The sequence below is a fragment of the Garra rufa genome, chromosome 11 (assembly GCF_049309525.1).
Source record: "Garra rufa chromosome 11, GarRuf1.0, whole genome shotgun sequence".
Taxonomy (NCBI): domain Eukaryota; kingdom Metazoa; phylum Chordata; class Actinopteri; order Cypriniformes; family Cyprinidae; genus Garra; species Garra rufa.
Window position 1 is genome coordinate 10,010,844 of NC_133371.1, and position 27,017 is coordinate 10,037,860.

The window sequence follows — 27,017 nt, forward strand, 5'->3', positions numbered from 1 at the left end:
CAAGGGGTTGTTCAGAATTGTACGTTGCTAAGGTCTTTAATTAGCCTGAACAAAGGAAAGCTGTTCAATCTTTGCTTACACTCTTAAAAATATTCAATGAGTAAGTTCAGCTGTGCACACAAACAATATCAATTATTCCCACAGATGAAATTTTAAAGCTCTGGAACTAGAGAATACATCTGGGAAGACAATAAAGCTATGCGCACGCTGTGTAATTATTTTCAGGTTTTGTGCGACCGTTGATGGTCAGGTTGTACGACCAGACCCCAGTGCAATCCTAGTAAAACTAAAAAATCGACTGTATATGATAATCATCTTAGCTAAGATTTTTGTCATGACTGACAGTGTTGACTGGTAATTTTAGGTTGCAGTAGGTTCTTGAGCAAGTCTCAATTCTCTAATACAGTCAATCTGTGTGTTGTGTTCAAGGTTATGGTCTTTACATACAATCACATACAATAATACAATATCATTTTTCTGAAAGCTATAGTTGCATTACTAAAAGATGTATTTTACCACTATTTACCACCCCTCATATCCTCCTCAAAAAAAAAAAAAAAAAAAAAAAACAATAGAAAGAGGACTGATAACAGTGATTCAGCTTCACATTAAACTTTTACGTAATTGGTTTCTTGCCTGAGCATCTATTTTGCATCTATTTTACAATTTTCAGGTAATGTTAAGGTGAGCATCTAGTTGTAATGACAATAAAATCTTGCAAACTGCAGAAAAACAGGGAAAACAATTAGATTTAGAGGTGCGTAGCTACCACTATGATTCACATATTGCTATTTGTTTGCCAGTTGCAGTCTTAAGTACTGTATACAGTTGATCTCTCAATAGATATAAATGCACACTTCAGGCTTTTCACAGTCAGTCTTGACTCTTTCTTGACCTGTGAGGATGGTTATTAATTTTTGTCCCATGATAGTCCATTTTAAATGAATCCAGTTCCACTTGCAACAAAATGAATACAATTTCTGAGGTAGATGTCCTTGGTAGGGAAGATGTTTTAGTTGAATGTATATAAGGGCATTCGGATTAAGCGACTTTTTATTACTAACTTTCTCAGTGTGGCTGTTCATAGCAAAGATGACAAATTATATCAGCTAAATTGCAGCTCCAATTGACTGCTTTTAGTAGCAAAAAATAATAGGAAATATCAAAGTATTATTTTTTGGAAGTATTTATTATTTATTTTAATTTTTTTCAATTACTAAAAGAAGAATTGTCCATCTCTAAAAGGGGTTATTTGAGCTCCTAATATGGAACCAGAAAAATTACACATCTAAAAGAAAGCATTTGTGTCCAAAAAAAGTCAATGAGCCTGTATTTCTCTTTGCTCTTCGCAGACCTCACAGCCATACACTGTTCGTCTGCCATAGGCCTGTCACTACTGATGGCTGTGCCCATGCACTACAAATGGCACTGATCATTAAAGGAAGGAGCTGTTATTTCGGGCTGTGGCGTTGAGATTTTGTCAGACATTCCCTATCTAATTTCAGCTCTCCCAGACACTCTTAGTCTGACAGTGGTACAAAGGGCAACCCTGTAGCCATGCAAGCCATCATCATTACTGGCCTGTTTGCAAACTCTGCATCCCCTAATGGCTCCAAATTAGCACTTTACCGCAGTCACTCAATAGATTTCTCATGAGTCGGTCAGCAGCGCGGATTGATCGCTCCTTTTTAATTACTGGCCAGTGGGCTGCAATTCTTACACCTTCCACTTGGGTGAGAAAACCTTAATCCATAATTCTTTCTTTATATCCTGCATGCCCTCATAGATTGCCTTTTAGCGCTTTCTCAGTTGCTTTTACAGTTTGAATAAATTATGTCATTTACTGACCTTAATTTTCTTTCTTTGAAACGACACAAATGAAATCAATTTACAGACTTTGTGACTGAAGATGGATGTGGTTGAACTGCAATTTATAAAAAAAAAAGCAATGTGAAAGAACCGTAAAACTAGTAAAAATGCCATACGCTTGGTCTGAAGCCATACAATAGCTTTGTATGAGAAACAAACACATATTGCATCAAATTGTTGATGTAAAATATTGCGGCATATTCACTGGAAGAGTGTTTTAGCAAATAACCTGAATGTTGGTCTTCACATCGCACAAAGCTTTTGCATGGCTTGCAAAATTTAGTAGAAACCAAATTTTGTAAGTTATGAAAGCCATTTTTGGAGCTAGCTTTGCTTCATTTTCTGTCATTGTGTGGAAAATACAATCTTGCATTGTGCAGCAAGGAAGAAAAAAAATATGAGCTTGGAAATACTTTTGTATAGAGTTTGTGTAGTATAGAGTTTTTCCACAGTGTCATGATGTGAAGTGAGAGTTCAATAAAGGGCTAAAACATTACTGAACAGATAAGCAATTTCACAGAGAAAATGTTTGTACAATATCCAAGATCTACCGGGTCTGGTGTATTTTCAAAAAAAACCTTTATTAAACAATAAACAATCTGTAGCCAGAAACAAGGTTTAGATTGTGCAAGACCTGGTTCAAGGTGACAACACCTTTAACTTGTAGCGTGTAACTGAAGAAAACAATAAATAACATGCAGGCAAATGGATTTGCAATTAACCAAATGGACTGAAACATTGGCTCAATCAACTTGGGACCTTGAATTCCAGCAACAAGCTTTTTAAATCAACTGGACGGGCAATGTTTCACTTCCAGGAGCTAAAAGGAAGGACATGAGAGAGATATCTTTTATTCTCTAGAGTGGGTTTGATGCTGCAGTAATTGCAGGGGTGAAAATCTCACTTCATTTACAGTGGGTTTCTATGGCAGTGGCTTTGCAGGTTGAGTTACATGTATTGACTTCAAAAACACGATTGTGGAAGAGTGGGGCGATATGGCCTGTAATCCAGTGCACAACTAGAAGAGCAGGGGCTTCTGGGACGGTGGGGGGAAAGCAATCTGTTGGGAACCGAATGGGTGAGGTGGTGTTTTGCCTCCACTGACGTGTCTGGCACAACAATGAGGCCCGTCTGTTTCAGCAACGGCTCCCGTCACCTGCTCACGCGGCTGCTACGGGCTGTGATAGATAGATCAGCAACAAAAAAAAGAAAGAAGAGGAAGTGCAATCGAAAACATGCCAGGAATGGAGACAAGTGACATACGTGGCTCACTGGCCCAAATCAAAGCTCCCTCCACAGCGCTGTCACTAATGTGTTGCTTTGCGGGAGGCAGAATTCGACGGTAAATTCTCACTGATCCATATTCTATCTCCATTTCTTGCTCTCTCCATTTCTTCTGCTTCTCTCCATTTGGCAGGGGCTGTATGTCTGCGGTTTCAACGGCTCGATGCATGAGTGATGCCCGGCCAGATTGCCAGAGTTATAGCAGAATAGAGTCAGGGGTTGGGAAACCAAAGGTGATGGAAAGAAAATAAGATTTACCTTTGAATAAGCATCAAAGTGTGCAGGAAATAGAGGTGCAGGGGCACTGGCAGTGAGCGTGGGCTGGGTTTTGGCGTGACCACTACAAGCAGACTCATTTTGTTTTCTGAGAGGATTGTCATGGCCTCTGACTACGCAGTAGGCTGGAAAAAAGAGGAAGTTATGAGATACGGTTGGGTTCCTCTAGTTGAAGAGGCGTGGTTGGGGTCAGATCGTGAATAGGTGGTGGTTGGAGATGACAATGAAGCAGTAAAAATACCCACCACAGTAAAGTGCACATTGAAATAGGCTGCTTTGGTTCCTTCAGCCAACCAGCATCACTACACTCTAAAAAAAATGCTGGGTTCAGCCCATTGGATCATTTTATTGGGTCGTTTTAAATTTTTCACAAAGGTGCTGGGTTCAATTTGTTGGGTAATTTTTCATATTTTTTTTTTTTTTACCCAGATGCTGAGCAGTTTTTCTGTAACTATTGCTGGGTCATTTTTAACGCTTGGTTATTTTTTTCTACCCAACCGTTGGGTTAAGTCTGTCTCTAACAAAACAACCCAGCTGCTGAGTTACAATCAGAGGAGTGTGGGCTTTTTGAGTCCTCTACGAAGAGAGCGGTTCTCAGCGCCACCGATTTGGTGCACTCCTTCAGCAAAATAAAGGTTTGTATACGTTTTATTTAAATTATATTTATATTTAATTTAATTATTATTTTTTTTTTTTTACAAAATAATAATTATGTCAAGCTACTTAATATTTTTCTTCCAACAACTTATCAGGAGAGTTGTGTTCAAATATTGACTGTATGTCTTCCAAAAATATTCTAATAAATTTTAAGAAAAAAAAAAAAAAAAAATTCTGAAATTAAAAACATTCTCAACACAGATGTATGTATAAATTACAATTGAAATGTGTTTTTTGAATAACTTACATTTAAAATCAATCCTGATCAATGTGTGTATGGGTGTATGATCTGCTGTTAGTAAAAAGGAATCGAGGATAGCCAAGAGTGACCATTTTTCCTTACTTAACATGTCAAAGAGAATTACATCACAGAAACACTGACAGCTTGACGTTTGTAAGTAACAGAACATCTGTACAGACTGCCGTCTGTCATTCAGGTCACAGGAGTGTGTTTGCAGATGTGTCTGAGGTCACAGCCCAGCAGGGTGGAACTCCCAACAAAGCTAATCGTCCATTTAAATAACATCTGCTTGATTTTTGTGCACAGTTACATGTGCAATAGTTCAGATGTAATGGTACATAAACCAGATATTTAATCAATTTAGTCTCTAATATTTGATTTAGTAAGAATCATCTTTCAACAAACATGCATGCAAACACAGACGCTGGGTTTATGGGATTTATGTGATTTGAAAAGCTCTGTGTGTTTGCCAACAACTGTTAGTCCAAAAGAGTTGCGAAAAGTTCCATTGGTTTTCAATGATAGGGCTTTGTTGTTGTTAATTTGTTTCTTAACTTTCTTTTAATTGCAATTCAGGTCAAAGTTTCTAACTCTATATGGTTTGTTGTTCTCCTAAGGCAGGGGTCACCACACTTGGTCCTGGAGGGCCGGTGTCCCTACAGAGTTTAGCTCCAACCCTAATCAAACACACCTGAACCAGCTAATCAAGATCTTAATAGGTATACTTGAAACCTCCAGGCAGCTGTCTTGAGGCAAGTTGGAGCTAAACTCTGCAGGACACCGGCCCTCAAGGATCAAGTTTGGTGACCCTTGTCCTAAGGGGTGGAAAAAATGTACTTCTGGGTTTGGTGTGTATGCTTGCATATGATTTCTATTTAGTTAATTTTAATAACACTTTCTTATGGAGAGAGAGAACTTAAATTAAGTTTGATGGTATTCAGGGCATTACATTTGTGTGAAAATGAAATCTGCATCCAAATTGATGACCTTTGTTTATCTTCATAAGTCTATAAGCAGGACGTTTTTGAAAAGATGTCGAGTGGTTGCATCTCATGATTTGCAATTAAAAGTTAATAATCTCCATGCCTTGAAGCTGTTTATCAAATCATAGGCTAAGACGTTGAGACTTTCAAACGCCAAGTAATACAGATTCCAAGTTGTTCACCTATTTATTTTTTCCCGCAAGGACACTTGATCTTCCATTAGTTATGAAATCATGATTATTAATTTGCGCAAAAGGGAATGAAGAATGAGTGGGGTAGATTTAGCTCTTGCATCTTGCAAGGATTTAATCCTTTGGAAAGCAAATATTTTCTAATGGGCAATTTCAACTCTTATAAGATAACCGAATGTAAGATCATCTGACTACTTATGCTATTACTTTGCATATTTACTTTTTTTCTTGTAGGGAACGAGCAATGATAACTATTAACGAGACAATTGGAAAGAGCAGAATTGAGTTTAAGGGTGAGGATGGAGAGTTTGGGTGGAAAAGTAAATTGCTAAAAGGACAAATATATAAGAGCTTTGTAGAGGTGGTTGAAATTGATAATGGGTTTGCAGAAACACTCAAAGCTAGAACTTCTGAACCCCCAGGTGAGAAATAAATGCATTCAAAATCGTCAGATGTATGGAAGCGGTAAGTAACCTTTTGCTAGTTTTATAAGGCCAGATGCAAGCTCTCTCCCTCCATTACTCTGCAGTCCATTTTCTCCCAGGCTGAGATTAATGTTGAGGGGACACGTAAGAAGACAAGCATGGCTATCTTCTAGAGGGGTTTATAATTAGCCCAGAGGGCAACTGCTTAAAGAATAGCTTTTTCTTCATAACTAATTCAGAAAAGGTGACCTCCGGAGGTCAACCACAATCCCCAAACTCAGAGTTCTGCAAAGGTATAAAGTTCAAAATTCAGATCTTATGTCACAGCGGACATGACATAGGTTTCTCTTTGATGAAGGAAAGGATTCTTTTTTCTTCCCCAAGAGCTTTTCCCACAATTTTCAGGCAAGCAACCATAAGTGGTTCAGAAATTTAGTATTCAGGATAATTCACAGAGTTGGGATTCAGTTTTCCCCACTTTCAAGCGCTTGATCAGATATCAAAGCCTTTAGTGGGATTGGCTGATCCAGACTGTGCTGAGCTCTGTAGAGAGTACACCTGCCCTAACCTTCCAGCCTTCAGCCGCTATGTGAGGGAAGGCTGAGTCATGAAGTGAGGGGTTGAGGGACCACTTCAGCTGTCAGGTAAGAAATACTGGGGAGACAGGGAGTCACACTCCCATTCCTGTCATCACTACGGCTCAGACCAGGCTTCTTGACATTGTAAAAGACAGCCCAGAGATCACTCTGCTACAGAGCCCGCATATATTACAAGCACAGGTTAGAAGATCTGGTCACCCATTCTCTCCAAAAGCTTGAGGCTTTAGTGGATCATGTGTGATAAATGTATGCTCCTCAGTTGGTCGAGTTTGTTGCTGTTGGTTTATTTTGCACCAAAACCAGGCATAATTCAATTATTTATGAATATTTTCTTATCATTTCAAATGCTCTTTGTAATGTTTGGGTCCATCAGAGGGATCTCTAAAGTGGCAGATGCTACACAAGAGTCTTATCTTTAGTTTTCATCTGGTTTTATTAATAATATTACCTGAACTTTATAATTTTACCTCACTGAGAATAAACCACATTGTAGACATCTAAATGTTGTTGTTCTTGGGTTCAATCTAAAAGTCTATGATATGATATAGCATGATATGATCCTTGTCTAGCCCCATGAAATTGATCAATGATAGCCACAAACATCACAAAGCCACTAACCCCTTAGTGACAAATTTGACAGGAAATTAAACTAAGCAGGGATGAACTTGAGGATTTTGCTTGAGTTTATGATGGATAATTAGTGTTATCAGTGCCCATTGAGGCAGTTCTAAAGCAGTGCTAATTAAGCCCCAATTAATAATGACCACAGCAGGAGAGAACCATGATAAACAAAACCACCCGTGCATCATTTCACCATTCACACATATTTGGAAATCGATAGTGATTAGAGCTGGGCGGTATGACCAAAAATTTATATCACGGTATTTTTTCAAAATTATACGGTATCACGGTATATGACGGTATTTTTTTTTTTTTTCCATGCATGACTAGGTGTTAACCACATTTCCTAATAAATTAGAGAATAATTACTGCAGTATATTGGCTTACATTGACCGGACTAGTATTAACCCAGGTTTGATTGGTCTCACAAAATGCTGCTGTTCACAAAGAAGTGACAGTGGCACTCATAATTGTAATGAAGTGAAGAAATCAGAATTCATGACTTGCAGTCAAAATACACAACACTTTATTGTGCATTCTTCATATTCCAGGACATGTTTGTGGCGGAGGTGGTGAAGCAAACTGCTTGTGTTGCCTCCTGCGGCTACAGCGTTAGCCTGACCACATTTACATATGATGTAGTGATGCACCGAAATGAAAATTCTTGGCCGAAACTGAAATAATTATGCCAATTATTAGTACCATTGCATTTATGGCTATGACTGTGTACTAAATCTTACTAGAATCAAGGCATTGCAATTGCATGAATTAATATTAAAGTTTCAAAGAATAAATCAATTATATCAATTTAAACAATTATTATCAATCAAGTATTATATTACTTAAATAACATATACATATATTTTACTGCCTTTGCTGAAATTGTTTAAACTTTTATAACACATTATATTGTGGATCCATGAGTTCACATTTACAACTCTATGCGTTTCTCTTCCAGCAGGAGGCGCTGTCAGAATGGTAGTATACAATTCAAGCAGCGCATGAAAATGATTTTGAAAGGTGCAGCGCTCATATTTATTCAATGGATAGCCTTTTGAAGTTTCATCGCAATTCTTGTCTTTCAGTCCCCACATTTAAGACCACCTGAAATCATAATTATGACTTTTATAACCTCCTAATAAAACTGCAGTGTTTAAGAGCTGAAAATTAAGAGCTTTATTTAAGACTTCCAAAAACAAACCTTACACAAAATACGTTTCTTTTTATTTTTTTCCCACCATGTTCGGGGCACAAGAAAAATATTAAGGGACTAAATTAATTTCAGCATATGAAGTATAATCGTCTCTCATTATCTCTGCAAGAATGCACATCAGATACTGAAAGCACTGTCAGTTTTTACTTTCACTTTAACATATTGCGCAGTTTTCACGTTGCATGTGTGATATCCATTGGCTCACCTCCGTGGTTTAAAACATAAATATTTATAAAAATACAGTATATAGAAAAGGCATATCTTTAAAATATTGCGACGTAACTGAAAGCTACATCTGTCTGCGCGCAATGCGTCGATCTCTGCTCTCATCACTGCAGACACACTCCCTCTTGAAATTTCGGCATTACAAGTTTTGCAAATCGCTAACCCTGGGTCTTTCTCAAATATACTGAAATACGTTCACACCGCAGATGTGTTGCTTCAGACAAGCACGTGCAAGCTGCAGTTTCTGTTTGCGACAACATACGTGTTCCCGACGCTTTGTACGCACACACTCACCGGTATTGGGGTATATGAAAAATTAATATCATTAAAAAAAAAAAAAACACCGGTATTCGGTATGAAAAGGTATACCGCCCAGCCCTAATAGTGATGTTTTGTGAATGATGTTTTGGTCATAAGGTGTTTCTGATACGGGTAGTAGTGGGATTTAGGTGACTGTCTGATCCTTCTAATTAGCAAATAAGTCATTTGTAGAGGAGCAACCTCAGACCACGTAATTTGTCTTCTTTCTCTCTCTAATTTCCCTCACTACATCCTCCCATGCAGGTCATTATTTTCACTTTTCATTAGTGGAGATCAATAAAGCAAATCACATTCCAGTTGGCAAGCACATGTGCTTCATCTCCTACCCCACCACTTCCATATCACCACCCCAATCCCAACCCCAGTTGTGCCCACTGGTGCGAGGAAGAGCCATAACTTGCTGGGTGTGGGTGGTCTTTCTTTACAGCAGATAAACCTACCAGGTGGCTGATTACACAGATAACACTGTTGCTGCCCAATATCGCAGAAACAGCAACGCTGAATAATAACCCAATAAAACTTAATTAAGATTCAATGACCTCTCTGGTTTAATAATGAAGACGGTGGGATTTGCAGCAGGAAATTAAAACTGAGAACTTATGGCACTGCAGGGGAGTTTGGTCAGTGAAAAATCTATTTTTAATACTGTACATTACTCTTCGCTGATATTATATTTAAGGATAGTTCGAGATCATTGTAATCAGTCTATATTCTGATTACATTTGTGAATGCTGTTTGGAAGATAATTATAAATTAAATATATTAAAAGTTTTTCCTTTAAAAGGCACCTTTGAGAATGCAAATAAGCTTTTGCTGAAAGGCATATGTATGCAAATGCTATCGGCAGGACGTATTCATCAATCTTCACATATACCTGCAGTTGTTACTAACCTAGCACAGTAAGTCGTGCGGGACGGGATCTCATGGCAGCCTGGATGGCTTGGCACTCGAACACAGCATCATCCGTCAGCTCCACCCTCTGGATGCGAAGGTGGTGCTCGCCAGATCCATGATCCCCAACCACAGCATAGCGAGGGTAACCTGGAAAACGGAGAAGTTGACTGGTTAATGCCCTCAGTGACCGGTTTATAAATGAGTTTTTTAAACGCTTCTGGGTAGATAAAATTCAGGGAAATTGTGCCTTGTCGGTTACAGAGCTGTACTAACTTAACACCTGATTTAAAGCGGCTTTTTAGTCACTTCATGACAGTGTAAGGTAATCCTCGAATGCCACAGGGAGTTAGTGTTGGTGGCTGATGCAACGTTGGCTGTTTGTTAGCAACCACTGTGATATCAAAGGACATCAGTTGAATTTATTGTATATTATTTGTTTCTGAGATTTCTAGAAGGGCTAATTAAGTAGAATATTTTGTTCGCTTTAATGGATGTGTGGAAAACAATGAAAATAGTCATTTATTTTCACCTGCTTTTTACTGTACGTCCTCCATAATCTAAGTTCAATTCTTTCCTCCTACTGCTGCAAAGTGAAAAGACTGACGACTTGTGTCCCTCAAGACAATTAAAAAATCTGATGTGAGATAAGAATTGGTGCAAGAACACATCTATGACCTTTCTAAAATAAACGAAGGATGAACAGATGTGTGAGGCTTTCTAATGGTTGGAGTGAGACTTTCTGCCAGTTGAGGTGAGACTTTCTGCTGGTTGGGGTGAGATTTCGTGCCGGTTGGAGTGATACTTTGTGCCGGCTGGAGTGAGACGTACTGATGATTGAGGTGAGACGGTTGTTGATTGAGGTGAGGCAATCTGCTGGTTTTGCGATAATATGTTCAGCTGGTCCTCAGGCGAGCTGCTGTAGGTGTAGCACTTAGTAAGCAGCACACAGAGCCAAGAAGATTGAGATGTGTTCCACCGATGCAGAGGAATGGTGATTTGCGGTTTAATAATATACTCAGCTGGATGTATTTCAGGGAAAACTGACTGTTTTACAACAGCAAGCATATCCTTTAAAACACATCAGCAGACTATTAGCCGGGAATTTGCATAAGGAGCGAATTCTCCTTGGTTTGTCACTATAGAAAATGTAGACGTGTGATTGTACTTCACAACCTCTCCATATGAATGTCTTTAACGGATCTCAGAAGGCAAAATACTTCTAATTATGAGAGATTTGCAATTTACTGTGAGACCCCTAAAAAGTGCTGCCATTGCTGTTAGTGCAGTTTCTCTTTCCAAGTCAAGACAGTAATTGATGGCTGATGGGCGATACGGATTTAATGGCGTCAGAAGCTGATCTCAGCGTATTTCTCTGCAGAACCAAGCGCTGTGCGTTTATCCCTCGATTTATTTCAATATTGCTTTTTATGTGGCTAAATTTACACTTGCAGAAGTGATCTCGCTTCCAGTTCCTGCTTCCAAGTCTCCACGGAGCAGCCATTTGAATCTTTGCCAGTGAATGACCTGTGGCAGAATATTGATTTTTACAGCATCCATCGATATGATTCATGTTCGCTCCAGAGAATTCTCTGTGACATAATCGTCATGCACCCTCATGCTCTCAGGGCACTCAACGCGAGCAAGTCCATTTTCTATTTAAAGTGTTGGCTTCGAAAAGCATATCTGCTTTTCAAACTGAAAGGTTTAAAACAGCATGTGTTTTTATGGTTGATTGGGTTTATATAACTGACTCCACTTGTTTAGAGATGTATCACCCGTTGTCAAATTGAAAGGGCGTCCTGATATCACCTATATCTTTTTGAGTACTGTGTGGTACGAAGTCCAGCCTATTCCTGAGCTCTACCATGGGGCTATTACTGCAGCCGTCACTGTAATCTATAGCAATGAGGCTTGAAAGAGGGATGTGCTTTAACATATTGCTGTAGAAAGGAGTGAAAAATAGACTGGACTGGACTAATGGCTTTTAAGTCCTTGAGCCTGGCTGTTGAAATCACTGTGCCAGAAAATGCCAATTATTGCCTGTTGCCTCATTGGATCCCATTCACTTTTAATAGACCATGAAGTGTCTCTCATTTTCCCTATTGAGGAGAGAGCAGCAGACGATTATGGTGCAATGTGTTTTATCTGCCCACATACAGCTTTTAATTTCTCTAAGTGAGTGGGAGACAGAAAAGAGGCAGGATAACCCAAAAAGCAAACATTTAATAAGCCATCAAAACAGACTGTGCCCACATCGTTTAGTGGACTACTTTGGAAAGTTGTTTTGAAGGTCTTTCAAAAAATATGGTGATATTTAATTAATTAAGATGAAAAGCTGTTATGTAAAAGGAACTGCTTATGTTGACCTGGCCAATTATTTACCTATATTTGACCTTACTTTTTTTCCACATTTGAGAATGTATCTTTGCATCTGTATCCATGTATTTTAAGAGTAAACAAATTAAAAAGAAAAAATTACAAATTATCCCCTTAATATCTCACTTGTTTATTCTAGATGTCAAAAAGATTAAATGGAGAGAATTCCGCTTACGGCAAGTCTCCTGCTTTTCATAAAAGTGATTTTAAAATAATCTCATACGTCTACTTGAGAGTTTCAGAAGATCTCAAACTGTGATTTCAAAGTCTGTAATCAGAGTTTCAAAATGAACTCAACGGTTTCTCATCAAATTAATTAAAAATATATCCACTTTAATTGTACTCTGTAAGTCAGTATTCTTACTGTATGCTAATTGTATTATTTGTGGCAATCTAAGAAATCTGAAGTTGAAACTCACATGAAACCTTACTGAAAACACTGTTACATCTTCCAAATGAGCAACCTTTGAGCAATACAGTTAACCTTGGCAACTGTCAGATTACAATTTAATGTCTGCAATGTGAACATAGCCAAATCAAGTGCTGTTTATGGTAGTGGCAAGTCAAAGCAAGGGAAGCAGACTGAGTCATTTTAATGGCCATTGACTTGGTTCAATACTGTGTTTATTCCTGATGAGAGATTGATGGGTTTGTTGCAGGCGGCATCTATTGCCACTTAATGCCTAGCTACAAATCTTGAGGTTTTATTTCTCAGATGGACGCAGAATATATGCACTGGCTTCTAAAGACATTTCTGATTTATCAAGCACTATTAATTCACAGTAATTTGCAAAATCAACTACTTCAGTATGGTTAGCACAGTCTTACTAACTGAACGTGGACTCTCCCGAAATGCACTGCTTTGACTCATATATATATATATATATATATATATACACACAAAATACTAATACTAAATTCTATGTATATAATGCTAAATTATATAAATTATTTGTATAAGTAATAGCATAATATAATATAATATGTATTTGTTTGTTTGCTTAGTGGGCCTCTTCCATCAAGGAAAAAAAAAAAAAAAAGAGTAGACATTGAATGCTTGAGTTTGAAGTCAGCAGGGATTTACTTCCTGCAGTGATCCTGTAATAAAATGAAGGAGCAATCCTAGATAGTCTTTGTGCAAGCCGACACCAGTCAAATAACAAACAATGATTAACTGTGATCTAGAGATGACATCCACCCACCTATATCATTATCTGAGCTAGGCCCTTGTATACAAATGCACTACTTTATAAACCCAAATGTGCCTATCAGTGATGTTCAGTATAATACACATTTCATCTCTCCACTGGACACATCTTAGATTAATATATCATTATATAAATCATGCAGGTATCACCCAAGAAATGCACAGCCAATGATGTAAGAGGGAAGAATGAAATAATTCTGTCATTGATCACAATGAATCCTTTAGACAACCCACGTCAAGCAAAGCAAACAATATAAAATAGCCCTATTAGAGTTAATGAATCCATCAGGACAGGAAAGGATTAGTCTTTATGTCAGATCGATGGAGGGGGAAAAGGGCCGTGGATAGAGACGTGACGCAGTGATTAATGATCATACGAATGAGTGAATATATCTATCTGACAGCTCGTACAGAAGAAATGATCGAGAAAAATGTTTTAATTGCGTACAACTGTATTTTTCTTCCATTTGGTTTAATTCTGAAGATTTAAGGTACTAAGATTCAGATATATTTTGTGGATAGCAGGAATTGTAAAGTACAGTACTTGAGTTCCAACTCAGTACTAATCAATACAATAAAAAAAATAAAAAAAAAAAGATTTAGGACCAGATTTACTAAACAGAGCAAATTAGCGCAACTCCATAAAACCGCCAATGCTAGGGAAAATTCTGCGTGTGATTTACTAACAATGCGAACAGCAAAGAACTGTGGACTTACAGTGAGGGAAAAAAATATTTGATCCCCTGCTGATTTTGTACATTTGCCCACTGACAAAGAAATGATCGGTCTATAATATTAAGATTTCTGGCTCCCAGGTGTCTTTTATACAGGTAACAAGCTGAGATTAGTAGGACTCTCTTAAAGGGCAAAAGTTGGTGCAATTATTCACATATGAAAGAAACAAAAAATATCTCCCTAGGTCTAGCAAGATCTCACCTTGTGGAGTTTCAATGATCATGAGAACAGTGAGGAATCAGCACAGAACTACACAGGAGGATCTTGTCAATGATCTCAAGGCAGCTGGGACCATAGTCACAAAAAAAAAAAACAAGAAAAAAAAAATGGTAACACACTACGCCATGAAGGAGTGAAATCCTGCAGCGTCTGCAAGGTCCCCCTGCTCACGAAAGCACATGTACAGGCCCATCTGAAGTTTGCCAATGAACATCTGAATGATTCAGAGAAGAACTGGGTGAAAGTGTTGTGGTTAGACGAGACCAAAATCGAGCTCTTTGGCATCAACTCAACTTGACGTGTTTGGAGGAGGAGAAATGCTGTCTATGACCCCAAGTGTGTTCTTCTGCTAAGGGGACAAGGCAACTGCACCGCATTAAAGGATCGATGGACGGGGCCATGTATCGTCAAATCTTGGGTGAGAACCTCCTTCCCTCAGCCAGGGCATTGAAAATGGGTCGTGAATGGGTATTCCGGCATGACAATGACCCAAAACACATGGCCAAGTCAACAAAGGAGTGGCTCAAGAAGAAGCACATTAGCCAGTCTCCAGACCTTAATCTGTGGAGGGAGCTGAAGGTTTGAGTTGCCAAATGTCATCTTCAAAACCTTAATGACTGGGGATCTGCAACATGAGTGGGAAAATATCCCTCCTGAGATATATGCAAACCTGGTGGCCAACTACAAGAAACGTCTGACCTCTATGGTTGCCAAAACGAGGGTTTTGCCACCAAGTACTAAGACATGATTTGCGAAGGGGTCAAATACTTATTTCACTCATTAAAATGCAAAACTTTTTGAAATGCATTTTTTCTGGATTTTGTGTTGTTATTCCTACTCTCACTGTTCAAATTAAACTACCATTACAATTATAGACTGATCATTTCTTTGTCAGTGGGCAATTGTACAAAATCAGCAGGTGATCAAATAAATTTTCCTTCACTGTAAATAATGGCGCAAATATTATTAATTTGATGTGTGCAAACATTAGTAAATGGCATTGGATTGAATTTACATGAAAAAGTTCTGTAACAACTCGTAAGTTCCACTAGACCCCAGCATAAATGCTCTGGATAAAATATTTGTTATTTAGGCTAAGCATCAACATTCACAAACCACTGTTATTCTTAACAAAAAAGCAAACATGAGCTACTGCGTGCATCCACTGCAGAATGCAAACAAACAAAGCTCCTTTAAAGTTGACATCTCAGTACGCAATCTCATAAAGCTCTTATAACACAATTGATATTATGCACAATTAGCCTTTCATAAATGTCTACACTTTGTGTGTTGTAATTTGTAAGCACGCAATATTCAGCACTGTGCAAAACTTTTGAGCAGTGAGTGGATTTTACCTTGAACACCACTGATTGGCGATGCGTTCCAGAAATCAGCAGATGGCTACGTTCCTCACGCTGCAAACAAGCTTTAAATTGAAACTGCCTATTCTCACGCTTACTAATCATATTTATGTTGTTCTTGCAGCTTTTATGCAATAGGTGAATAACAATTTTTTGTTTTTAGATATTTTATGTTTAGATATTTCTATTTTGCGGGAGTCCCGCGAATCATTTTATTTTCCCGCATCCCGCACACACACGAGTCTCTACCCGCCCGCACCCGCACTTGCCCATCAAGTTTCGTCCCGCGCCGCACTCTGTTGCTTTGGGTCCCGCGGTACTCCCGCGGGATTGCAGGTCTCTACTGCTCGGCTCTTTACGTCCAAGCATGCTTGTGCCGTCTCCCTCTCAAGTTCTGTTTGGGTATTCACATTTACACCAGCAATGCACACAATGCATATTCATGACTTTTATTTGTGTATTTGTGGCAGCCCTGGGCTGATGTCTTTAATTAGAACCAGGAGCAAAAGGACCTCCACGAAGAATGTGGGGACTGATACAAATCAGACTCTTTTGTCTGTTGATTTATTAAACATATTGTTTGCGATTTCTCATTTTAATCAATGTTCTCCTGAACTTAAACCATGCTGAATGAGACAGGCCTCTTCCATGAATAGCTGAGTAGGCTGATATTGAAATGTGAAGCATTTGTACGAGCTGTTGTACTCGCCTCTTTTTTTTTTTTTTTTTATGTGTGCAGCTGCTAGCTTGGAGTACGTAGTCGTAGATGTGTCAATTTTCTTTATTGGACGCAGCGTTACTTGTTGACGCAGGCAAGACTGATAAAAGGAGCAGCTGTGCAGAGTTTTATTCTGTAAAGTGTCATTCATGTCAAAGCAGTGCACCTCCGCCCTTGTACCCGAAGCTTGCTTTTAAAGTGCTCTTTTGTTTAAAGCACGGGCTCTCTGCAACTCGAAAAAAATTACATGGCGTGAAAAAAAAAAAGAGAGTCATAGAGAGCGGAGAACTTCATTGAAATTCTTCATGGCCCTCTGAGCGCTGGCCCGCCATTGATCCGCATAAAGAGCTAGATGGGGCTGGCTCGCCTCGGATTGGGTCAGCCTTCGGTTCCCGGCCGTGACTGTTAAACTGCAGCTGATGTGCCGTTAAGTGCCGTTCTCTGTCTCTCTTCTCATAATCGCGAGTCCCGCAAGCGCAGAACCTCTTCTCACCTCCCAACCCCCACCCCGGCTTCAATTCACCCTCGCTTCCTCTTTGACCACTTCTAAAGCTCTTCTCCCAGTGTTTACATTGCCAGAGCCTGGCTCTCAGGAGCCTGATAATGACAAACTTGGGAGCCGAAAGGATTTATCAGGGCTCAGTTGCCTATTGGGGTCTAATTAAAGGCCACTATCAGTGCCAAAATGGCACAGAGCAGCGGCCACTGAAGGTCAGAGGCAAATAGACCTGTGATCTCTAGTGGAATACATATTTAATTTTAAGGATAAGCCCAGCAACTGTTTTTAAAGAGGCCAACTGGGCTTTACGTCATGCTTTGCACTGGAAATATCCCAGGACGCAAAGCAGAGCTCCATCGGTGATAAGAAAATGGAGTAAAACATTGATTTACCCTTTGTGCTGCTCATTGAGTCTAGGGAATCCTGCTAGCATCAAGACCTTTGTTAATCCACACTTTTCAAAAAGATGCTTACACCTGCTCTTACCCTACAAGGATTTCATCCACTGTAATCCATGAAATCCAATGTAAATGTCATAGAAAGACCAAGAGAGACCAACTATTTCCGACCAACCTGAATGTGAAAACGAAGTTTGCGATGTTCAAAGTCTGTAGGCGGATGGAATAGGAATCCAGTGGTTGTCAGTACGAATTAAGCAATCAACTTAGCCAAACAAGCAGCACTTTGCAAGTGAGAAGAGCCACACACTTCAAAAGCTATTAACCGTTAAAAGTACTTAAGAGGTTATATTTTAGTTGCTCTTGTCCTTCTATGCCTGACACCAATTGGACAGTTTTTAAAAAGCAATCACACCCTGCAGCTTAAACTTGTGTATATCAAAGTCAACTTTAATTAGCAAAAGCCTTGTTTAAAACCAATTTGGTTGTTTGAGAGGCTAATGAAGACCATCTGCTAGGTGAAGTGTAAAATTCAATCAAATTTTCTGGAGCTGTGGACACTTTTACCTTTCACACAGTAATTATGGTAAATTGTTAACATGTTACAAAACAAATTTGCATATTTCTTTACTAGGATAAGGCAGAATGTCCATTGCAACTTTGGTTAGTTTATGCATGTTAGTGCTAGTCTAGCAGTTGACGCTTAATTTACTGGTTTGGTTGATCATCTTTCTTCCCCGTAAAAAACAACAACAAAAAAAAAAAAAAAACAGCATATGCTGGTTAGGTAGGTTTTGATGCTGGTATGCTGGTTTAAGATGGTCCTTTGCTGGTTTATGCAGCATTAACCAGCTAAAACCAGCATCCCAGCATCAAAACCTACCTAACCAGCATATGCTGTTTTTGTTCAACAGGGTTGTGGAGACAGTAAATCGTGGTTAAGATTGTCAGCCAGCATGGTCTTTCTTGTTGAGCTAAGTAAGTTGATAGACTAACATGCTAGATAGACTAACATGCTGGGCCAAAACCCCTCTAAAACCAGCCTAGTGACCAGCTATGACCAGCAAAAACCAGCCTGGTTGACCAGCTTAAACCAACCAACCAGCCTAGGCTGGTTTAGCTGGCTTTTTTTTTTCAGCTAGGAAGCTAGATAACCAACAGAAAATAGTTAAGTTAGTCAACCAGCATGGTCTTACAAGTGAAGATGACTAGCTAGTCAACCAGTCTAGTCTGTCTAGTGAAAATGTTTAGATTTTTCAATATTGTCAAGATTAAGCTAGTTAAGAAGCTTAATGGATTCACCAGCATCAAAATCAAAATCTAAACTGATGATGTTTTCAGTCAAGTATGCTAAAAACTGTGTATGAATTGGTTACCTATAAGTTCTCTTCCGACGCCCAAAGCGAGGCCATCTTTGATCCACAGTACAACACCGTGGTAACCAGGGATGGAGCAGGGTAGTGTGACAGGCTGACCGGCCACAACTACCAAGTCCTGAGGCTGCTGTGCGAACATGGCATTCACTCCTGAAACATCAGAGACAGAAAAAGATAGAGTTAAACTTTAATGTGTTAACTACAACACTGCACTTTAGAGCTCTTTCCTCAAACAGACATTTATTAAGAAGCGGTTTAATGTTACATGACTTAATTTATAGAATGTATTCAATGAATAACTCTCAAGTACTCAAGTGTGATTAACACGCAATATTGAAGTGCACCAAGGGCCTCTCTTCAACATGTCAACACTGCATCTTTCACACAGAAAAACAGCTAATACAAATGAAGTTGAACTCCATTAGAGATGGGTGGCCCGAGAAGGCTGTCAGCAATAACCCATTGAGACGCACTTAAAGAGACGTGTCGCAGATACGAGAACATAGAAAGAGAAGGAAAAGAAAAAAAGAGAAAAAAAAGACAGCCTTCAGAATCAGCAGTATTCCTGTATCTATCCACAGGTGAGCACAAAGATACCAGCACAACGATACATGTCACTCGGGGGGTCCAGGTATGACTGGTTAGCATTGACAGTTGGCCCCAAAGATTTCGGTCTCCAAAGGGAATCTAGTTAGAAGACAAATGTTATGTATTTCAAACTCCAATGGTACATATTGCATGTGCAGTCACAAACATGCACGCTCAAAAATACAATGGTTGACATCAGCTATCAATATTGCAATGAGCTGTCTCAGTGGAGAGATGACGAGTTTCTTGCTGGCAGTACTGTATAATGGGAGTCACACTGGCAGTCATGCTGAACTCTGCAGCTGTCCCTGATGTGTGCCTATCTAGAATTGGAGAAAATGGCTCATATTGCTCATTCCACTCTAAATCTCAGTGTACTGCTTAATCAATACTCATTTCTGTGGAACACTTACCACCCTCTCAGTTTCTGTGTGTGTGTGTGTGTGTGTGTGTGTGTGTGTGTGTGTGTGTGTGTGTGTGTGTGTGTGTGTGTGTGTGTGTGTGTGTGTGTGTGTGTGTGTGTGTGTGTTTCTAACTTAGTTATACTTTACTAAAAAAGTCCACAGAAATAAGCAAAAGTTGACAAAACAGCCTTTGGAGAATGCAAAAAGCACTGTGGCTGTAAGTACTGTAATTACCTTATTCAAAATATATTTGAAAAATTACAATGATATTGCCAAAATACAAAGCCAAAAACAGTATTTAAAAATAATTCAGTGTTACCTTTTTAGTAAGTTGAACTGGTAAAGTGGTCCATAAAAGCTCTTCTGTTTTTCCTCCAACAAATTGTAATAAAAGGCAAGGTTCAAGGTATATTTTTCTACTCTAATGTTTGCTTAACCTGTATTTATGTATTATTTTTAATCATTTGTAATTGTTTTCCCCTTTAAAACACTACTTTTACAAATGCTCAACTTTTAACAAATTAGGAGAAGAATAATACAGTTTTTTTATGTGGATAACTGTGGAATTAAAGGTTGTGATATTTCACATATTTATTTGTTGCGTATGTGTCAGTTACCTGTACATATATACAGTATGGACATATCTGGCCGTTTTTATTTAGAGTCTCATGTCAGCATGTCAAATTAAAAAAAATAGTTCATCTTTTAAAATCACGCCTTGATAACATTTTCTGTTCCACTCCGTCAAGCAGTTTATGAACACAAGACGACAAGAACACAAGAACACAAGAATCTTCCTCATTCCTAGAGTTAGGGTCAGTCTGTAGTAATTACCTTTATTTGAAAACAGTTGGACTCTATGCCAATTCTGTTAAGTCAGCTATGGAGACGTCTCTGTGTGAGTATGTACTAATACCTATAAAATCTGACATTTTCTAGATTAATGCTAAATTAAACACACTAGGAGAAAATAATTAATTGCCAGAATCCAGCAGGATGTCTTTAATGCTGTGAATTCCATGGATTAGTAAACAAATCAGTCATACCTCTGTCCTGCCTCCAGTAAAATGTGATGAATGGCTTGTTAAAAGCTTAACACGAGTCCACAGATTGATTTATACAAATTCTCCCTGGCAAAATCCAACGTCTGCTGCTCCAACAAGCTATTATTAAATCAACAACCGCAAAGATGCACTATGAATTCTTATAAATATATTGGGCTGTTCATCTTTGAAGGCTAGCAGGCTTGCCTGGACACTGCAGCGTTTCTCATTCTGTCCTTTCCTGCACCGTGAGCTGGTTTATTTGTATGAGCGTGTTTGCTGTGGAGGTCCTCTGTAGATTACTCAGGTAAGCTTGCAGAGACTATAGACTGAGGAGTTTATCTCACTGCTGTGAATCGCAGCAGACCCGCTTCCAGGCTGCCGGGAAACGTCAGGTTTCTGCTCGCCTTGTCACGTTTTAGGAATACTGAGCGTAGATGAAATCTTCCTTGTTCTTTTTTTGTTCTCTCTTCTACTGTGAAAAGTGTATTATTGTCTCGTCCATTCGGTGCAGTAATTGATTGACCTCTTCGCTGTTATTGCGCTCAGTGTGCTTGTTAACCCATGACTTCCCTCAATACTCACCATCGTGGCAGCTGCACACCGACCAACATCACAAATGAGTCAGATTAGGAGAAGATTGACACTCTTTGGATTTAGATTCCAACATATTTCTAATTATGATGATGAATGCTAATTACTTTTAATATGGCTAAAGGCTAATTAGAAGAACAAAGTAGAAATGGAGAGATTTTTTATTCTTTCCCCATGACCTCTGAACTTTCTTGTAAGTTTTTAGTTTAGGTCTTTATTCCATAATCACAAGCAGCGACAGAGAGATGGACAATAGTGATTTTATATTAGATGACACATTGACAAGGTGTTTCCTCACCAAAACTGTATATAGCACCATGTTCGTTAGGGGTTGTGAAGATTAAATGGATAAAAATAAGAAAGCACATAGTTCAAGCATAGTTTCTGCACTTTAATAGTTAGCTAGCAATGTTAATGGTTACTGCAATTCATTATTTTGACCTAACAATAGTCACACTATGGTCTGCATTTAATGTTGATAGTTGGTTGTAACAAGAGCATGTTATATACTACACTCTTAAAAATAAAGGTGCTTCACGATGCCATAGAATAACCTTTTTTTTGTCTAAATGGTTCCATAAAGAACCTTCAACATCTGAAGAACCTTTCTGTTTCACAAAAGGTTCTTTGTGGCAAAAGAAGGTTCTTCAGATTATAAAAAGGTAAGAAGATGGAGAACCTTTGACTGAATGGTTCTTTGTGGAACCAAAAATGGTTCTTCTCTGGCATCGCTGTGAAGAACCTTTTAAAGCACCTTTATTTTTAAGAGTCTATGTGTTAATATATAAAGTCAATTATGACAAATCATAATTGTAATTTTTTCCTTTGGTACTGTAATCATGATTATTAATGTTGATTAACTGCATTTAACACTATTAGATTAAATCTAATATATTTGAGTGATGTCGTTATATTCACTTATATTCTGTTTATTAATTTTAGAAACATTGCACTCATCTGCCATTAACTATTTAATTATCAATTACTTGTTTTCCCAAAGTCTTTGACAAATTCCTTTTAAATGTTTATTTAAATTTATTTAACATAATGTGTATGTTTATATTTACAATAATATGTTATATTAAATCAGGAATCTAGATGTGGTAAAATAAACCTTGTAATGACAACTATAATTTTGGGCAAACTAATTCAGATTATTAGTTTAGCTATTATGCAGCATGACTTAAATGTGACTACTAAAACTTGACTATCAAAAACGCAAGACAGGTTGACTAAATATGTTACAAGTAAAAAGGGACAACTGACAAAATGAATCCCACTACTACCACTGTCACTATCAGTGTGGTCTAGTACTATCACTAATGGGAAGTGGCAGGCTGGTCAGGGAGGTTAACATACCCTTTCCAGTGATCTATTTGCAGCACTGCACTACCTGGTGCGTCCACTCGGACAGCGAAACACCGGCCTGTTTTATTTCCTCCAAACCACCTCAAGCGGCAGGAAAACATATGTAGGTCAGTCAAGAGCGATATGTAGAGAAATGGGTAAAGAATAGCTAGGGTTGAACTGGGGGGCTTAAGTTCGCCCACTCTAGTGGAGGCATTTGCACGCGTTTCGAGCTCAGCGGCGCTTTGGTCACATCTGGCAGTGTTCCGCTTGGATGCTCATGCAGGCGGCCTCGGAGCGGCCCCTTCCTCCTTCTCCCTCTCATCTTCTCGGCGTTGGAGACTGCCAGCTGCACAGGCAGCCGTGCGTGGAGACCAGTGAAGTGGAGGCAACAGATTCCTTCGCTTTCCCTCGTACTGCACTACTGCTTTATTATAGTACGTGATCAAGTTCTTCTAAGCAAAGCTGAGTGAGGGGAAGACAATCGAACAATAACAAGCCGTGTCCAGTGAGGGTGAATGCCAACATCTTGCTGATTATGAATGATTAATGCTAATGTACCAGTGTGGGCAGAAGTGACACTAATCCTCTTCATAAATGCTTTATTTACTGTGATAATGAGGGTTAAAGAAATATAGCCTTTGTTCACACAGCAGGGGAATACAGTTGTCAGTCCTGTATTTGAGTCATTAGTATAGTTGTGTTCACACTAAGAGTGGGAGAGATGGTATACATAAAATTGCTTATTTTTTTCTTTTTTCTTTATTAAACAGTGGTTTGTCGAACAAATTATTGTTCTGTCTTTAAATACATTCAATTACAAATATAGCTGCAAGCAGCAATTACAAGGCCAAGCACACCAGAAGCAAAATGAGGAGCTAAACATGGCATTGAATACCAGTTCGACTGCTACAGTGAGTAAAGGAAGCCATTCTACTGTAAGATGATTTTAGTCAAAATGACAGACAAATAATGTAGAACTCCTAATATGATTTAATGGCTTATCACTTTTGACCAACAGGTGGCATTGTTATCAAATCAATGAGGTGGGTTTATTGTGAGGTGACAAAGGCACACACAAAGTTTTGGCACAAAGCTTTACAGCAATAAAGCCTCAGAGTAATTTTTTGTAAAGTCATTTTCAGTTTGTAGTGAAAATCAGACCAATGGTCTAGGAGAAGTTCGAAAAAGTTTTCAACATTAATCAAAATGGCGGACAGTAAGTTCGGCCAATTTTGGCATAATATCAATGTTCTCGGCATGACCCAAGGAATATTTTGAGATGACTTTCATTACAATAAGCTATTTTCATCAGAAGCTATTAGTATTAAAAAAAAAAAAAAAATTCTTTATAACTTTTGACCACAAGGTGGCGTTTCCACCGAACTTCTTGAATATTGTCATGGCATGGTGCTGAGTTTCGTAATGACATGTCAATGCGTTCGTAAAATATATTGCTATGGTTAATATTGAGACTGTCCTCTATCAGTGTGCCAAATTTCACAACTTTCCAGCAAGCGGTTATATGGGCAGCCATAGACTCAAGAGCAGAAGAAACAGAAAAAGAAGCAGAAGAATAAGAACACCAACGGTTTCAATAGGTGCCACGCACCTTCGATGCTTGGCCCCTAATTATTTTTTTTTAACATAACAATCTACTTCAGATAATGCTGTAAACTACAGAGAGCCCTGTTACTTTGTCATTACTATAATATTAAAGGTTAGTTAACAACTCTATTCAATTAAATTGCTATTTATTTTTAGATATAATAATCAACACAAATAATAATAATAATAAATGTATTAAAACATAAATTGTACATATGGCAGTTGTTACATTAACTTCTAAATCTAATCATGAAAATTATATTCAATTTTGAAGTATAATCATTAACACAGTGGCTGCACACACATGTCTAGCATGTTGTGGGTTCTCAGTACGTGTGGTTTCGGTAATTTACACAGAAAAGAAACAGATAGCTGTGTATCATCTGAAGGTTTAGATCAAGTCACCGTGTGGTTAATAGCTCCTCTTTTTACTGAGGTATAAAAGCTGATGTCTGTTAATTAACATTTGATGGATAAAATCACACCTCAGTTGAACTTTAGGTATGTCAAACGTGATGAGACTTTGTTATTTTGGGCCCTGTTTACACCTGTTATTAAAGGGGTCCTATTATGCTTTTTCACTTGTTCAAATTTAATAGTGTGCAATGTTAAAAAAAAAAAAAAAAAGATGTGCAAGGTAACACAGCTCTAAAAGGAGATACTCTCTTTAACAGAAAATACTTTTAAAAAACTACAAGAAATGGCTTGTTTAAACTACAAAACACTTTTAGGATATTGCAACATCAAAGTCACTAATTTAAATAATTCCAATGGATCACTCAGACCAGACCTGGTTGAACCGCACTAGAGAAGACAAATAAGAAGAGCTGCTTTAGTAGTGTGTTGTCGCCATGTCGCGGTAATGGTAAGGGGAGTGACATTTCTGGAACGCTTAGAGCACTTTTTGTATTATGGAAGGAGGGGCTTCATCAAAACAGAGACAGACTGGAAAAAGAAGTGATGCAAAAGTTATGAAAAATACTCTAGTATTTATGAAAACCTATTCTAGTACACTCCGAAAACTAAATCAAGACTTTGGTGTAATAGAACTCTTTTAAGATGTGTTTTTGTCAATCCAATCACAAGTGGACAGTGCTAAATACAGGTATAAACCTAAACGTTTACTTTCGACCACTTTCAGAGGTAGTTGACTAGATTGCTTTCGTAGTGCATGTTCATACAGACATTATGCAAGCCTCTATTGTGAGCTGCTGTGTAAACTGGACATTGCGAAACTCACACCTCTAAGCAAATGCGACTGTCAGTCCCTAACACTGACATAGCCATATCACCAGTGGGATGAAATTTTTTGAAATAAAGTAAGCTGGTCAGGTGTAGCATGTTGATATTCCAGACATGTGTCCAGGATCTGTTACTACTCTAGGCAGTGCCTTGAGGGGCTCTCCTCCCTCCAGCTGCGTACACACGCTGTAAAAACCACTGTACTGTGTTCAACCTGAATGCTCTTAAACCTGAATCTCTTCACTTTCAGATACAACTACACTATTCAGGTTAACAAGTTCTGAGTGAACGGGGTGTCTGAACAGGAGTGTCCTATTTTTTTCTCAAATTGCATCATCAGGCAACATCTGAGTCAGACTATGTGTGGTTGGGTTGGGAATGATTCGAAGTTCTGAATGGAGGTCACTTTGGTTTGGGTTGTGGTAGTCTTACATGGCCAGATGTCCTGAAGCTGCGTGAAGTTAGCAAACCAAAGTAACTTCTACTAAATTGAGAGTTTTGTGTGAAATATGCATTATTGAACGGGGTGTAGGTAAAATAAATTATAGTTTTTCCATGCAATAAATATGGTGGTCAAACGATTTATTGTTGAATTAATGTGCGAATATCATTACTTTCTTGCATGTAAAGTAAGTGCTACAAAATGATGCAATACCTTGAAAAGGGTATTTAGTTGGCTTTTCAGGATTTTTTTTTTCTTGCATAGAGACTGAATCTATCCAGATTCCAATTAAACCAGAAGTTGTTTTTCCCGTGCAGAGTGTTTTTTTGTTTCTTTACTGACAATATATGTAGGAATTATAACAAATTTGTTGAGGAAAAATCAGGCAGTAATACATTTTGATTTATCCAACCTGACAGTTTGATTTTGCAGATTGGAAAATTTATAACAATAGCATTTAACCTGACACATTTTTAATATCACACTTGTGAATGGATTGCCACCCATTTACATCATAAGGCCATAAAGAGTGCTATCCCTTTAAGAAAATAGCGACGAGGTCGGTTATGTTATTCCCCAGCAGGGAGTTAATTAGCATTCCTGCCTCCTGTAATATTGGTGATATGCCATTAAGAGTGTAAAAAAATGAATATCCAACTGTCATAACCCCTTAACCACCAAAATAAGATTATCTGAGTGTCAATGTATCAAGATTGAGTTGATTTAGTGTTGGCTGTTATAACGATGATGTAGAACAGATGGCATGGAAAGGGATGAGGCCACAGCAGGCCTGTTATTACCTCACAGGTTGGTTCAGATACCAGAAATGTTGTTTGAAAAATTCTTTATACAATTAAATTTGCATTGTAATTGGATAATTACGAAGAAAATGTAATATAATTGCTTCTTCTCTACACTATGGGGTATTGCATATGGCAGAGTAATTTTGGCCTGTACTAAAGAACACACAGTAGTGACTGTGTCCCTGCCTCTATATTGTAGCATAAAGGCATTTATAATATATATTGATTTACTTATTTAAATAAATAAAAGTAAATATT

At 38.3% G+C, this 27,017-nt stretch overlaps 1 protein-coding gene across 1 annotated transcript in view; it reads right to left on the bottom strand.

Annotated features, from left to right (window-relative positions):
* kirrel3b (kirre like nephrin family adhesion molecule 3b) overlaps positions 1-27,017 on the bottom strand; it is a 265,115-nt gene that overhangs the window by 64,289 nt on the left and 173,809 nt on the right. The window contains exons 3-4 of the mRNA XM_073851114.1: positions 18,689-18,838; positions 9,797-9,946 (exon numbers count right to left, since the gene is read on the bottom strand). Coding sequence (XP_073707215.1) covers positions 9,797-9,946; positions 18,689-18,838 — 300 coding nt within the window. The remainder of the gene's footprint in view (positions 1-9,796; positions 9,947-18,688; positions 18,839-27,017) is intronic.